Source organism: Mustela putorius, unplaced genomic scaffold (genome assembly GCF_011764305.1).
Source record: "Mustela putorius furo isolate JIRA1106 unplaced genomic scaffold, ASM1176430v1.1 tig00003834_pilon_pilon_pilon, whole genome shotgun sequence".
NCBI lineage: Eukaryota > Metazoa > Chordata > Mammalia > Carnivora > Mustelidae > Mustela > Mustela putorius.
The window spans coordinates 84,910,759-84,927,688 of record NW_025421987.1 but is presented as its reverse complement, the minus strand read 5'-3'; the positions used below and the strand labels follow the sequence as shown (position 1 = coordinate 84,927,688).

The 16,930-nt window shown below is 40.5% G+C and overlaps 1 protein-coding gene across 2 annotated transcripts in view; it reads left to right on the top strand.

Moving 5' to 3' along the window:
• PARL (presenilin associated rhomboid like) overlaps positions 1-15,705 on the top strand; it is a 53,180-nt gene extending 37,475 nt beyond the window's left edge. For both annotated transcript variants that reach the window (XM_004745105.3, XM_004745104.3), the window contains 3 exons: positions 10,915-11,016; positions 11,156-11,253; positions 15,383-15,705. In XM_004745105.3, coding sequence (XP_004745162.1) covers positions 10,915-11,016; positions 11,156-11,253; positions 15,383-15,491 — 309 coding nt within the window. In that variant the 3' untranslated portion in view covers positions 15,492-15,705. The remainder of the gene's footprint in view (positions 1-10,914; positions 11,017-11,155; positions 11,254-15,382) is intronic.
• Positions 15,706-16,930: the final 1,225 nt, after the last annotated feature.

The window sequence follows — 16,930 nt, the reverse complement described above, 5'->3', positions numbered from 1 at the left end:
GCCACTCTTTTTGGCCTCCATAGTCTCTGAAGAAAAATCCTGTGTTGTTCAAATAGCTTTTTGCCTATAGGGAAGGTGTTGTGGTCTCTTTGAAGATTTTTTTCTTTTTCTTGAGTTTTCAGAAGTTTGACCCTGTCTTGTCATGGGTATCTTTGTGTTGATCTTGTTTGAAGTTTGCTTACCTTCTTGAATCTAGAGTTTTTGTCTTTTAGGAAACTTTCAGCCATTACTACTTGAAATACTTTTTCAGCCTCACCCTTTCTCCCTCCTCTGGAACTCTGATAACATGACATTAGATCACTTATAATCTCATGGATTCCTGAAATTTGTTTTTCTCAGTCTTGTCTTTCTGTTGTCCAGACTAGGTAATTACTGTTCTGTTTCAGATTTATGATTATTTTCTTTGTCCTTTCCTTTCTGCCTCAGCCTATTTATTGAGTGTTTTTAATTAGGGCACTGTGTTTTTCAGTTCTAAAGTTTACATTGTTCATTGTGTCTTCTGTTTCTTTGAGCTTTTCTATTTCTGTGCTATTTTTCACTTGTTTCAAGCATGTTTGTAATTGCTCATTAAAGCATTTTTATAATTGCTGTTTTAAAATGCCTGTCAGACAGGGCCCCAAGTGGCTCAGTCATTTGGGCATCTGACTCTTCATTTTGGCTCAGGTCATGATCTCATGGGCCATGGGATGAAGCCTCAGGTGGGCTCTGCGCTCAGGTGGGAGTCTTGAGATCCCTTCCCCCTGTCCCTCTCTGCTGCTTGCATGTTTCCACTCTCTTTCTCTCTCAAGTAAATAAAACCTTTTAAAAAAGTAAAAGATAAACTGTCAGCCATTTTTAATATCCATCTTGTGGGGGTCTATTGTCCTTTCTCATTCAAGTTGAGATTTTTATGGTTCTTGGTATGGTGAGTGATTTTTTAAATGAAATCTGAACATTTTGGATATTATGAGATTTTGAATTTTATTTAAATCTACTGTTTATCAGGCTGCCCTCTGACACTGCTCTGATGAGGGGAAGGGGTATGTTGACCATTATTGTCTGATGAGGTGTGGAGGTCCAGGTTTCCCACTCAGCCTCCTTTGGCACCGAGGGGACGAGGGCTCTTGTTATTAAAGGGCAGGCCTGGGAATTTAGCCTCCTTTGTACACCTCTCCCAACGAGGAGAAACAGGGTGCCTTGTTACTGCTGCCCGCATGGCCTCCACTGACTACCCTATCAACAGTGTTGGGATGCTGGCTTGCAGTCTGCAAGGGTAGAAGCCTAGGCTCTCCGCTCAGCCTTTGTTGATGAGGATTGGGCCATAGCTTGTTCTTTTGTATTTGGCTGTAATAGAGTGGTTGTTATCTAAAAGTTGATTGTCTTGCTAGGCAACCTTTTTTTGACCCTTTGGCCATAGCATTTTAGGGTGTGGGGATGGACCCATTTTGTCTGAGTTCTTTGGTATTTCCAGGTGAAGAGCTTCTCCAGAGCCAAGTCTGAGTTACATGAGGTCCAAAGAAAACCCAGGGGACTCACCACTGTGTCATTCCTTAGGGTTCCAGCCAGGGTTCCTTTCTTCTCTCAGCCTTTTAGAGTCTTCTTACATTTGTTTCATATGTAATGCCAGCTGTACTCATTAGCTTGTGGAAACACAAAGCCCCTTAGAGCAAATTCATTTAAAATTCATAGTGCGAAAAAATCACACATGTGAACAATTATATGAAGATTATGTAAAGAATTAGGAGGGGCACCTGGGTGACTCAGTTGTTAAGTATCTGCCTTCGGCTCAGGTCCATCATGATCCCAGTGTCCTAGGATCAAGCTCTGCATGCTCAGCAGGAAGCCTGCTTCTCCATCTCCCACTCCCCCTGCTTGTGTTCCCTCTCTCGCTGTCTCTCTGTCAGATAAATAAAATCTTAAAGAATTATGAAAATTTACTTATGACGCAAAAAATTATATGCACATATTGATTGCAAGTACATAACCAGTGTACATAAATTATTGGTGGAGAATAAAAGATCTTCATCTCTAACTGTGGAGGCAGATGTCTAGAGTCTACATGAATTGGGTTTGACTCCCTGAAATTGCATCTAAGGTATATATGAATGTGAAATTTTTCTGAGGAGGAAGGGTCCATTTTCATTATACTCTTAAAGCCTCTGACTAGAAAAGGTAAAAATAAAGAATCTTTGCTTGGGGGTAGTCCCAAGTATTTGTTAAAAAAAGCAAGTTGAGGGGCACCTGGGTGGCTCAGTGGGTTAAAGCCTCTGCCTTCGGCTCAGGTCATGATCCCAGGGTCCTGGGATTGAGCCCCGCATCGGGCATCGGGCTCTCTGCTTTGCAGGAAGCCTGCTTCTCTGCCTGCCTCTCTGCTTACTTGTGATTTCTCTCTGTCAAATAAATAAATAAAATCTTAAAAAGAAAAAAAAGCAAGTTGAGATTTAGACACATAAATATTTGTGTTTGTGTAGGTAAAGGTTACTTTGAGAAAGTTCTAGAAGGACAATGGAACTGCTCTCCATCTTTAAGTTATAATAAGTACAATAAGATACAATCAGAAACTGGCTTTATGTAGAAATGCCCAGTAAAGAGAATTTTCTTTCATATTAAAATATCTATAATGAGGACTTTAGTTGGAGAACATAATCATCTATGGAGAAGTAATCTAGAGCCACCTAACAATTTTAATGTTCTTTTATATCAGGTTATCAAATTCTCTTGGCCTCATTTGGAGAAGTGTATAATTTTATTGTTTGGTTTTTTTCCTCTGGGAAAATAAGGTTTCAGTGATTTTGGGTTTTGTTGAGTTGACTTTTTAAAGTTTGTTTAAAAATAAACCTAACATACTAGAGTTGCTCATAGGCTGTAAAGCCTGGAAGGTGATGAGCCACTGTTTACCCTAACTTTCCAATACTTAGTGACATTAACATCTAGTCTGCTTAATACAGTATGTGCTTATAGATTTTGGAGGCAGATGTTGAAGTTCCAGGCAGAATGAATCTTTCAGAATAAATATAAATAAATATGTCCAGCATAACATGTTGCACCATGACCCAGCAAGTGTTGTGGGGATATATGCCAACAGTCTTCTGCGGTGGTTCTGATATCCTTGGAATTTGCTGTGACCCATTTAGATCCTGGACTAGAGAACCAGGGAAAAGCGAACAAATGATGGAGGCCAGTTTGTATGCATGTGTGTATTTCTACACAGTGATCTCCCTGTTAAGGGAAGTCAGGATTTTAGAAAAACCTTGTGTGTTAGACTTGTGTTAGAAGCCAGTTTGGTCAGTATTCAAGAGCAGACAGTTGATCCTAAATATGGTAGATAGAATTCAGATTCGTAACCTCCGCTGTATAATTGCAGGCTCCACCTACACTCACCGGTGGCTTTATTTATTTATTTATAAGATTTTATTTATTTGACAGAGCGAGATCACAAGTAGGCAGAGAAGCAGGCAGAGAGAGAGAGGAGGAAGCAGGCTCCCTGCCAAGCAGAGAGCCCCATACAGGACTCGATCCCAGGACCCTGAGATCATGACCTGAGCCAAAGGCAGAGGCTCAACCCACTGAGCCACCCAGGCGCCTTCACCGGTGGCTTTAATAGGCGATGGAGGTTTGTTTCCTTGTTCTTCGCATTTTTTTCAGCCTAAGGACTGGGGATTTTGGGGCCCACTTAACTTTCACTTAGGTCTTTGGTTCTCCTTCCAAGGGATATTCGTACTGTTCTCCCATCCTGCAGTTACCCAGCCTGGGAAGGCAGCTTGAGCTAGTTTCCCTATTTGGGTCAGCTGGCAACTATGTATTAGAGAGTTGGGATTTCTGGGATCCTGGGACTCCTAACACTTTAAAGTATTAATAATTATTGGAATGTCAAATAATCTTGGGTTTTAAAGCAGCCCTTTGTAGAAGTGGTGGTTGTGAGAAGTAGATGCTATTTTTCAGAAATAGTGTTTTTAGTATGAAAATGTAGGACCTGACACCTGGGTGGCTCAGTTGATTACACATCTGCCTTTGGCTCAGGTCTTGATCCTAGAGTCCCAGGATCAAGCCCCAAGTTGGGCTTCCCAGCTCAGCGGGGAGTGTGCTCCTCCCTCTGACCCTCCCCACTCTTATGTTTGCTCACTCACTCTCTCAAATAAATAGCTTTTTTTTTTTTTTTTTAAGATTTTATTTATTTAATGGACAGAGATCACAAGTAGGCAGAGAGGCAGGAGGAAGCAGGCTCCCTGCTGAGCAGAGAGCCCGATGTGGGGCTCAATCCCAGGACCCTGGGATCATGACCTGAGCCGAAGTTAGAGCCTTTAACCCACTGAGCCACCCAGGCACCTTTTTTTTTTTTTTTTTTAAAGAAAATGTCCTTTTATTTATGGGGTAATCAAATACAGTCAACTATAGAAGCATCTTTTATAAAAATCACTGTTAGGTGTCTTTTAAAAATATCCTATTTAGAAATTAAATCTTACAGGGACGCCTGGGTGGCTCAGTTGGTTGGACGACTGCCTTCGGCTCAGGTCATGATCCCGGAGTCCCGGGATTGAGTCCCGCATCGGGCTCCCAGCTCCATGGGGAGTCTGCTTCTCCCTCTGACCTTCTCCTCGCTCATGCTCTCTCTCACTGTCTCTCTCTCTCAAATAAATAAATAAAATCTTAAAAAAAAAAAAAAGAAATTAAATCTTACAGAAAAGTTGCAGTATAAAGGACTCCTAAGTCTTTTTAAAAAAGAAAAAAAAGCAACAAAAGTCTGCACGTGTTTAAAGTTTATATATAGGTAAGCTCAGGCATGTGGACACCCATGGAGCCAATGCCACAATCAGGATAATGAACATATTCATCATCCCTGAAAGTTTCCTGGTGTTCCTTGGTAGCCCCTTCTTCTCCTTCTCCCCACATTGTTGGGCAATAACTCCTCTCCTTTCTGTCATGATAGTTTCATTTGTACTTATTTTCTACAGTTTGATATTCATGGAATCATCCAGCATGTACTCCTTTTTGTTACTGTTCTGGCTTCCATTACTCTGTGGTTATTTTGAAATTCATCCATGAAGTTCTGTGTATCAGTTTCTTCTTTGAATGGGTGGCAAATGTTCTGTTGTATGGATATGCCAGAATATGTATATCCATTCACATGGTGGACATTTGGGTTGTTTCTAGTTTTAGCTATTGCAGAAAAGCTGCTGTGAACCTTTGTGTGTAACTTCGTGAGGATGTGTGCTTTCATTTCTCTTGGGCTGATACCTAGGAGTGGAATGGCTATCATATGGCGAATAAGTATTTAACTTTTGAGGAACTTCCAAATAGTCTTCCAGAGTGGTTATAGTATTTTACTTTCCCACCAGCAGTTTATGATATTTTCAGTTTCTTCATATCTTTACTAACACTTTGTATGGTCAGTCTTTTTAATTTGTAATCAGTATATAGTGATATCTGTGTGGTTTTAATTTTTATTTCTTTAGTGATTAATGATGTTGATCAGTTTTTCATGTGCTTATTTGCTATCCATATATCTTCTCTGAAGTGTTCAAATATTTTGCCTGATCTTTATATGTTTTGAATTCTGTATATCAGATTTGAGTTTATACCAGTATTCTCTTTTAGCCTGTATCTTGCCTTTTCTCCACAGTGTCATTTAAAGACTGTTATTTTTTAGTTTATGTGTAGTCTGATTTACTAATTTTTTTTTCTTAAGGATCATGCTTTTTGGTTTCATAACTATGAAATGTTGACTTAGCTTATAGTCACAGAGGTTTTCTCCTATGTTTTTTTAAAAGGTTTTTATCTTACATTTTACATTTGTGTTTCATTTTGAAAGAACTGCAAAAGTCTATTGAACCAGTCACCAGCTTTTCATATTTTGCCACATTTCACTTACCGTTTTCTCTATATATACATATTGTTTTTTCTGAACTATTTGCAAGTAGGTTGCATATATCACGTCCTTTTACCCTTAAATACTTCAGTGTATATTTCTAAGAATATGAATATTCTTATATTTTTCCATAGTTCAGTTATCAAATTCAGGAAATTTAATGTTGATATAATATACCTTCATTTATAGAACATACTCCAGTTTGTCCCATTAATGTCTTTTGTAGCTATTTTTCCCCCTCTGAAATCATGTACTACATTTAGTGGTTATGTCTCTATGGTCTCCTAAAAGCTGGAACATCTTCTGCAACTTTTTTTTCTAACTAAGCTTTGGTTTCCATAACATACTAGTTTTGGTGTACAGCCTAGTGATTTGACATTTGTATATAAAAGTGTATATATATATATATTTTTTTTAAGATTTTATTTATTTATTTAATAGAGATCACAAGCAGGCAGAGAGGCAGGCAGAGAGGGGGGGGGATGCAGGCTCCCTGCTGAGCAGAGAGCCTGATGCAGGGCTCCATCCCAGGACCCTGAGATCATGACCTGAGCAGAAGGAAAAGGCTTAACCCACTAAGCTACCCAGGTGCCCCTGACATTTGTATATATTGTAGAATGATCACCACAATAAGTCTAGTTAACATAGTTAAGCCTGTTACCAATTATTGTTACACTTTTTTTTTCCCTTGTGATAAGAACTTTTAAGATCTATTCTCTCAGCAACTTTCAAATATGCTACACAGTATTAGTAACTGTGGTTGCTGTGCTGTACATTACATCCCCATGACTTACCTATTTTATAATTGAAAGCTTGTACTTTTTGACCTCCTTCACCCATTTTGGCCCTCCCCATTCCTGACTCTGGCAGCCACCAGTCTGTTCTCTCCATACATGGGCTTGTTTCTTATTTGTTTTTGTTGTTGTTGTTTTTTAAGATTCCGTGCATAAGTAAAATCATCCAGAATTTGCCTTTCTCTGCCTTATTTCACTTGGTCAATCCATGTTGTCACAAATGGCAAGATTTCCTTCCTTCATTCATTCACTCATTCATTTAAGATTTTATTTATTAGAGAGAGTGTGCACAAGCGGGGTGGGTGGGGCAGAGCAGAGGGAGAGTGAGAGAATCCCAGGCAGATTCCCTGCTGAGCCCAGAGCCCAGCACGGGGCTCAGTCTTACAACCCTGAGATCATGACCCAAGCCGAAGTCATGAGTTAGATGCCCAACTGACTGAGCCACCCAGGCACCCCAAGATTTCCTTCTTTTTAATGGCTGAATAATACTTGTGTGTGTGTTTGTACACCACGTTTTATCTGATCATCTATCAATAGACACAGGTTATTTCCCTATCTTAGCTGTTGTAAATAACTCTAGTATGAAGATGGGGGTGCATATACCCTTTTGAGTTAGTGTCTTTGGATAAATACACAGAAGTGAAATTACTGGATCATATAATTCTGCTTTTAATTTTTTAAATATTTTTTTAAAGATTTAATTAATTTATTGAGAGAAAGAGTGCACAAGTGAGGGGAGGGGCAAAAGGAGAGGGGGTGAGAGAGCATCTTAGAGCAGACTGTGCTAAGCAGGGAGCCTGACACAGGGCTTGATCTCCCAACCTGGAGATCATGCCCTCAGCAGAAATCAAGAGTCCAATGCCCAACTGACTGAGCTACCCAGGTGTCCCTTTGGTTTTAATTTTTTTAGGAACTTCCATGCTGTTTTCCATAGTGGTTGTACCAATTTACAGTCCCATCAGTGGTAGATGAGGGTTCCTTTTTCTCCACATCCTTGCCAACACTTGTTTTCTTTTTTGATAGTAGCCATTCTGACAGGTGTGAGGTGATATCTCACTGATTTTGATTAGCATTTTCCTGATTAGTGATGTTGAGCGCCTCTTCATGTGTCGACAGGCCATCTGAATGTCTCTTTTGGGAAAATGTCTGCAGATCTTCTGCCCGTTTTAAATTGGTTCATGTTTTTTTGCTATTGAGTTATATGAGTTCTTTATATATTTCAGAAATTAATCCCTTCTCAGATGTAATTTGCAAATATCTTCTCCACTTGGAAAGTTGTCTTTTCATTTTATTGATGGTTTCCTCTTGCTGTGCAGAAGCTTTTGGATTTGATGTAGTTCTGCTTGTTGCTTTTGGGCAGCCCTTTTTTCCCCATGTCATTAAGTTTTGAACAATACAGGTTGGTTATTTATTAGAATGTCCATCAGTTGGGTTTGTCTGTTTCCTCATGATAAGATGCTGATTGTGTGTTTTGTTTGGAATGCTACACAAGTGGTGTTACGTCCTCAGATAACCCCAAATGGAAGCACCTAATGCCCATTTGCCTCTTAATGTCTGTTTGTTGACTGGTTGTTATCCTGCTTCTCTATTGTAAAGTTACTATTTTCCTTTACCTTTTATTTAATTTTATTTATTTATTTATTTTTAAAGATTTTATTTATTTATTTGATAGAGATGACAAGTAGGCAGAGAGGCAGGCAGAGAGACAGGCAGAGAGACAAGAGGAAGCAGGCTCTCCAAGGAGCAGAGAGCCCGATGCGGGGCTCGATCCCAGGAACCTGGGATCATGACCTGAGCCGAAGGCAGAGGCTTTAACCCACTGAGCCACCCAGGCGCCCCTTCCTTTACCTTTTAAAATCAATGTGTAATTTGTGAGAAGATGCTTTAGGATTTATCTAAGTATCAGGGTCTCGTTTGTCACCTCCCTGAAATATGAAGCATCCATTTATTATTCTGGCTTGAATCCGTTTTTGCCGTGATGGTTGTAAAGGTGTATGTCTCAGTAGCTTTCTCTATGTTAGCATCTTCTATAACCATAACTTGCCAAACTAAAAAATTAGTATTGGTAGAACATTGTTTAACTGCAGACCATAGGGGTGCCTGGGTGGCATCAGTCATAAGCATCTGCCTTCAGCTCAGGTCATGATCCCAGGGTTCTGGGATCGAGCCCTACTTCGGGCTCCCTGCTTGTTGGGAAGCCTGCTTCTCCCTCTCCCACTCCCCCTGCTTGTTGTTCCCTCTCTTGCTGTGTCTCTTTCTCTCAACTAAATAAATAAAATCTAAAACAAAAACCAAAAACAATCTCCTGCAGACTATATTTGGATTTCCAATTTTCCTATTTTTTTTTTTCCAGGATACTACCTTGCATTTAATTATGATGCCTTTTTAGTATCGTACAGTCTAATGGTTTCTCAGTCTTTCCTTCTCTTTCATAACCTTGATACTTTGGAAGAAAGTGGGACTATGTTTTGTAGAATGTCCCCCATGGAGGTTTTATTATTTTATATATATTATTTATTTATTTATTTATTAAGGATTTTTAAGTAATCTGTACATCCTCTGTGGGGCTTGAACTCAGCCCTAAGATTGAGTCACATGCTCTACCAACTGAGCCAGATAGATGCTTCAGACTTTTATTATTTTAATAAATGACTAGAACTGAGAACTTTGGCAGAAGACGAATGAAGTTAAAACGCTGGCTTCCCTTTGCCCTCCCCCTAGGCTCCAGCTGCACTCAGCTTCTTTGCATTTCTCCCTCTCACTATACTTTCTGATCTCCAGCCTTGGTGCAAGCTGGTTTTCTGTCTAGAACACTCTTTTCATCTCCTCCCCTTCTAAAAGATGGGCCAGTGCCTGGTGATCCTTCTGTGCAAAAATTGATGCCACTTACGACCCCTGAGCTTACATCAGCTGTCCCTTCCATGTGCTGCTGTAGTATGCCCTGCTTCCCCAGAATAACTGATCATGTTTTGTTGTTTTTACTTCTGCCCCGCTGTAAGCTCCATTAAGGAAGGGACTGCTGGTTTTGTTCCCCTCTGTACTCCCACCATCTAGCATCGTGTCTGGCATAAAGTAGGCCTCAAGTATTTAGATGAATGATGATTATCATGAGATTTAATGTGAACTAAGGATTATGATCTAATTTCTCAAATATTCTACCATTTAGAGGAAGTGGGAACATGTCTAACATAAAGAGTTTAATTAGCATTATTTATCCAGGAGATACTTCATAGCCATTGTACATTTAAGTTACAAAGGTTTTGTGGCAACCTGGAAAAACACATGATTTTTAAAAATACAGCCATTATAATTTCAACTACAATAAGAATTTCAGCTATAACAAGAATTGATTGACTTATTGATCACAAGTTTGTAACATTTAGGTTTTGTTTTTTATTTGTTGTTGTTTTTCTAGTAAACTCTAGACACAACATGGGGTTTGAACTCACAACCCTGAGATCAAGAGTTGCGTGCTTTACCAACTGAGCCAGCCAGGCGCCCTGACATTTAGATTTTTATTCTCCAATATGAGGTCGTTGGGAGAAGTGCTTCTTAGGCAGGCAGATACATGTGTGTCCCTGGGAGGATACTGTGATGGGTGGATCATGCAGAACCATGGGACAGACATGGCACGCTTTCCTGAGGCAGAACCTTTGTGCAGAGGTTTTAAAGAAAATGTTTAGTTTTATTATGAAGTAGGGTGCAAATTTCACGTGTGTATTTGTTTTTTAGAAAAAGCATTATGGTGCCTCCTTACTGCAGTAGGCAGCGCATCAGTCTCATAGAAAAAGCATTATATTTGGAAGAAATTCATGCATGTGGGTTTCTTTGGGCAAATTCATGTCACACTTTGGGTGAATTGGCTTTGTGGAAATTTTGAGAATTTTTTAGTCATTCAGTGAAATCCCTGAAGTTCATTAAGCACTCACATGGTGGTGGTTACACATCTCATTCTTTCTAGGCGGTTACCGTGCAGTGGACTTGCAGCCCCTTTGCCTGATATTTTCTGTCTTAATAACTAAAAGCTTTTAAACTTTGTGCTCACCCTAGAAATGTGTGGCTTATAAATATAAATAAATAAATATAAATATAAAATAAATGATATAAATAATATATTTATATGTATTTTAGATATATAAATATGTATTATATATATTTATATATAATATAAATAGTATATAAATATAAATAAAAAGTATTGCTACTTTAGATATTAATAGTCACTAAACAGCTACACATTGAGATTCTCACATGTTCATGTGTGTTCATTTGCAGTCAGGCGCAATCATGACCGTCCTTGCTGCTGTTTGCACAAAGATCCCAGAAGGGAGGCTCGCCATTATCTTCCTTCCAATGTTCACATTCACGGCAGGGAATGTGAGTATTTTTATGAAGTGAAGTGCTGGGGACAGTGGTGATATTTTTACATTGACTGAATTCTTGCCCTTAAATTAGAAATGTCAATGCTGGAGGAATCAAAGTTGTACCAGTTCTATTCTCTTTTGCTGGCTTTTAGGCCCTAAAAGCCATTATTGCCATGGATACAGCAGGAATGATCCTGGGATGGAAATTTTTTGATCATGCAGCACATCTTGGGGGAGCTCTCTTTGGAATGTAAGTATGAGTGTAAGTGATTGCTGCACTGCCATCTTGGGTCCTCTCCCGCTGCCCACCTTAAGAAGGCGGAGCAAGGCAGTTAAATCTGGGATGGAAGCAGGGGCCGGTGGGGGTGGGAGGGTGAGAAAACCTGCACACAGTTTGCTTTAGCCTTGCCTGACTTCACCACATGAGGTAGAAGGAGAAGAATTACAGTCTTGGCCCAGCCTCAGTTGTTGGTGGAGCTGTTGTGCCTTTGACCTACCCTTGATCTCCATTCATCCCAACTCGGGAGCTGTCAGGATTGCTACCCCCTCTTGGGATACTGTTCCCCACCCCCAGTGTGCGCTGTTTTCTCCTTTCCGCACTCTCAGGCCTCCTCTCCTGCCACCCCTCACCTCCCTGTCACCAGTGCTGGGCAGACACAAAGTGGACACTGCCTGGGACAGATGTCCAGGTGTGTGGTGATGTCTGAACAAGTAGAGGCTGGGGATCCTAAACCTGTGTTTACTGGGCATCTGTTAGGTGGCAGGCTCTGAGCTAGTGTTTCCATTCTACTCTTACTACCTTCATTTTACTGATGGGAAGCAGGCTCAGAAGTGATCTTCCCCAGGTCAGATAGCTAGGAGCAGAGCAAAGATTTAAACCCAGATCCAAAGTCCCTTCCACCTCCATCACACCATATCGAGCACAATAGCACAGTGTTCACAAGATCTTCCATTTGGGTGTCACATGATGGAATGTTGCCTAAAATGTAGTGGCGCTGGAGCGACTATCACAGAACCTCAGGACTCCTGGAGCCCATCTGACCAGGAGAGTCCCTTCAGCAGAGTCATTGTCTATTGGATGTACTGGATCCCCTGATGGACTGTTTTTTCCTGCATAAATGTTGCTTTTTGTGGCATTTACTTGGTTTTTACTTTCTTTCTTTTTTTTTTTTCCCATGACAATGGAAAACTTAAGCTTTTTAATTAAAAAAAAAAAAAATCTATTCTAAGTGGAGCAGTTTTGCCCAGTAGGCGGTGGAATAAATGCCATTATGCCATTTATAATTTTCAGTGATGATTAAAGAATCGCATATGTGAGTGAGTTCTGGCTTTAACAGCAGCACATTATAAATAGTAGAAACTGACCTGATATTACAATGTGAGAAACATAAAGACTTAGGAAAAACGGTTCGGTTTTATGAACTCTAAATTTATCTCTCTGGATCCTCCCATTTATACATAAAGGATCTTCTCCCCAGCAGGTTTTTATTCTTCTGAACTATAATTAGATGACCTTTTCCATTCTGAAAATAATTGGGTCAAATGTATTTTAAAGTACAGGATCTGAAAGGCAGAGGAGTCCCTTCTCTTTGCGGTTTCTAATTTCAGCTCCTTTCATTTACTAGATCGCAGTCACATCCAGAATTCATCTTTACCAACATCTTTAATTCAGTTAGTAAAGCTAAATATTTAGAAAATCGTACTGATGGTAAAGATTCCTTTAGTATCCTCCTGCATATTTCCTTGACTCTGTGTCTCTTACCTTGTACTTTTGCAATAATAAGTGCTAACATGTATTGAATATTTACTGTGTGCCCAAGCTAAGGGCTGATTTAATACTCTTAAACCCTGTGGGGTATTCATTTTATGGGAAGGAACTGCTTTATTTTATTTAATTTTTTCAAAGATTTTATTTTTTTGAGAGAGAGCGCCTGAATGGGAAGGAGAGTCAGAGGAAGAAGAAACAGACTCCCCGCTGATCAGGGAGCCCAACTTGGGGTTTGAGCCCAGGACTCCGAGATCATGACCTGAGCTGAGAGCAGATGCTTAACTGACTGAGCCAGTCACACAGGCATCCCAAAAACTGCTTTCAAGAAGGCAGCTGTTCGAAGTCACACAGCTAGTCCTTGCAGAGCTGAATTTCAGAGTGAGCACTGGGCTCTGCGGCTGCTGCTGAACAAACCCAAAACACCAAATCAAAACAGAAATTGATCGGGCACCTGGGTGGCTCAGTGGGTTAAGCCGCTGCCTTCGGCTCAGGTCGTGATCTCAGGGTCCTGGGATCGAGTCCCGCAGGAGGAGCCTGCTTCCTCCTCTCTCTCTCTGCCTGCCTCTCTGCCTACTTGTGATCTCTCTCTGTCAAATAAATAAATTAAATTAAAAAAAAAAAAAAAAGAAAAAACAGAAATTGATCACCTGAAAGTGTTTTCCTACTTTTAATTTAGCCAAATGACCAATTATATTTGAACTTCCAAGTATAATCAGAACAGTTTACCTGTAATATTCAAGTATTTGACTCTCCGCTTGAAATGAGAGGGTTACAGAGTGTCTTGGGAAGACCTTTATTAATGGAGAGCTCCTGACAAGTGATTCATTTCTTGCAGGAGTTTTACAATTGCATTCAAATCTTAAGTGATCCTTTTTCTCTGTTCTGTATTCACCACAAAATTTGACTAAGCCCAAAAGAATTTTGTAGCATGGTTTTTAATTGCATGTTTTTAAAAATGTCTTTTCTTTCTCTAAATTTACTGATTACTTTATTTTTCAACATTTTAATTATGACTATTTTTAACTATATTTAGTGAATATTAAAATTCAAGTACTTTAAAAAGATTTCAGTACTTTATAATAAACATTCAGAACATTAAAAATTGAAACATTAAACTGATATTTTGATATAAATCTGAGCCATTTAAATAGAGCATTTTTTCAGTCAGGTGTCTGGGGAGATGCAGAGATTAACAGAGTCTGGTCTCTGCCTCAGGGAACATGAAATCTGTTTGGGCAAACCAGAGTAAAAATAAAGGTGTCAGTCATGCAGCTTTCAGTAACAGCCATTCCAAATGAATCCCACCTCCTCCAGGAAGCCCTCTCAGCCTTCCCCTAGCTCAGGAGAGTAGGGGGTAGGTGCCCCTGAGTTATGCTATGACTGTGCCCCTCTCAGGTAGAGCTTCTAGTCTTGTAGCACATAGACCTTTGGGCTTCTAAAGGCAGGCCCTGCTCACTGGCACTCAGCTGTGTGTTCCTCAACTTCCATTAGGTGCTCTCTGGATGCTGCAGTAGTGGTGAGGGCACAGCTTTCAGAGTCAGATGAGGTTCTAGTGTCCTTTCTGGTGATCTCTAGTTGCGTAGCCCAGGCAGGGTAAATTACTAAACCTCTTGGTGCTTCAGCTTCCTCAGCTCATTGCTTCAGGCTGCTTTCAGGCAGTTTTAAATGCACAGAATGGGGATTGGAATTGTACTTTAAAAGATGAGGAGTTGGGGCGCCTGGGTGGCTCAGTGGGTTAAGCCTCTGCTTTCGGCTCAGGTCATGGTCTCAGGATCCTGGGATCGAGGCCCGCATCAGGCTCTGCTCAGTGGGGAGCCTGCTTCCCCCTCTCTCTGCTTGTCTCTCTGCCTACTTGTGATCTCTCTCTCTGTCAAAATCTTAAAAAAAAGAAAAAAAAAAAAAGATGGGGAGAATTTGGATCAACAGATGACCCTTTGTGTAGCCAGGTAGGAGGTGATGAGAAGCATTTAAACTGTTGCATCTGGCTAGCTCAGTTGGTTAAGGTCTGCCTTTAGCTCAGATCCTGGGTCCTGAATTCTGGGATGGAGCCCAACGCCCCACTCCTGACCCCTCCCAACCTGGCATGCTCAGCAGGGATCCTGAGAGAGAACCCTCTGCCCACCCCCACCTGTGCTCTTGCACTCTCTCAAGTAAATAAAATCTTAAAAAGCTATTGAAGTCATCATTAGTGACTTCGAATGCTGACATTTCTTATATTTAATGTAGTGATGGGAGACCAGGCTTAAAATCTGTCTGACCTTCAGGTGAGTTCTTGACTGACTGCTTAGAAGCTCTTAGCCCCTGAGCAAATTGCTTTCTCTGAGACTTGGTTTCCTCGTGTCTTCATGGGGATTGATGCTTAATTGCGGTGGTGAATTAACAGTAGTATGTGTCATACATGGTCTGGCCCGCTTCGGCCTTTCACATACTCCATATTAAAGGTGAATCATTGCTCTATAGCAAATAAATTAATCAACTATTTAATAAGCAAGATAGTAAATGACCATGGCATTCAGTTTTTTAAAATGTCAACTTGATATCATCATGATACTTAACATTAGTATGTCATACTGTTTGAATGTTGAACTTGGTTTGTTTTTCTTTTCCCCAGATGGTATATCACTTATGGTCATGAACTCATTTGGAAGAACAGGGAGCCTCTAGTGAAAATTTGGCATGAAATGAGGACTAACAGCCCCAAAAAAGGCGGCTCGAAGTAAAACTGGGATTGGATGAGACTGGTGCGTGTGTCCTGTGCTGCCTCAAGAGTCCCAGGACACATCAGCCCTGGAGTGACCACGTCTTTGCTTCTGCCTGGAAGATACCCAGCACCGAGCTTTCCCAGTATTTTAACTCTATCCCCAGTACATGTCTTATTAGAAAGTGAATTATGACAAAGTTGTGAAATAAAGGTTTCTATCTCTAGTTTGTAAACAGAGGGTGTGTGTCCCTTTTGAAGAGCACTGATGCTGCCCTGGAATCGTGCTGTTAGTTATATTTGATGTAGCAGGAGCTGTGAACTTGGTGGAACTGCACAGGGAAGGTCTGAGACTCAGATGCTTGTTTTTGTACTTTGGCCTTCTTGCATCTCTGCTTACTCACCTACCCCTTTCCTTGGTTGGTTGGCAGGTTAAAAACAAACAAACAAAAAAACCTTCTGTCTGTCATGACTGAAATAACAGAGGTAGTATTTTCTAAAAGTTTTCCTAAGAAAGGTAATGTTTTCTGGCAGTGAGTGGCATATACAAAAAGCTATTTTTAGGCTTCGTTTTCTAGATTAAAATTGTAGCTAATTTAAGCCTTAGAAGGAAATATCTTGGATAAATTCAGACTTGAATCTGAGCCTAATTGCATCTTGTATTCGAAAATGTACATTCTTTGAATTGAGGCATCATACTGAAATAGCAGAGTGGCCATCAGAACAGCTTCCCTATGGTTGAATTTGTGTTTGCCCTCATGATTAAAAATTATTTCTAGGAAATGCATTTTGAGAATTTAATAGTATTTGTTGAGATGATTTATAGGAGAGTTTTCTTTGTCCTCAAGAGATAATACCGGTTCTTGCACTTGGAGGGAGTGCAGCCAGCTGTTGAGGAGGGGGTCAGGCTTTATGGAAAAGAATGAGTTGTGCCCACCTACAGTGCTGAGCTGAAAGGTAGCATGTCCTCACACAGAGGACTTGTGTAGGATTTGACAGTTCATACTCTTTTTTCCCCCAGATTCTTCTCTAGTGAAATACCAATTATTCTACCAGGCAGAAAGGATTTTATCCTAATGTCACTTCCGAGAGAGAGAGAGAGAGAGAGAGAGAGAGAGTGTGTGTGTGTGTGTGTGTGTGTGTGTGTGTGTGTTTCTTTTGTCCTAGCCCTCATTTTGCCAGTAAGGAACCAGGGTAGTTGTGTGTGGGAACTGCTCGGGGTCACACTGCTGTGCTTTGACATTAGGAACATACTATGCCAACAACCCGGTGAGACACAGATGAGGCAAGAAGCATTTCCCAGAGATGGGATGGGAGGCTGAGATAATATGGACATTTCGTATGGAGTCCAAAATGGAATATATGTCTTGCTCTGGGCAGACTAGGGACACGGACTGTGAAGACATGTTTTCCTGCTTTGTGATGGTTAGGGAGGGAGCATTTAGAAGGTCAAGTCCCTAA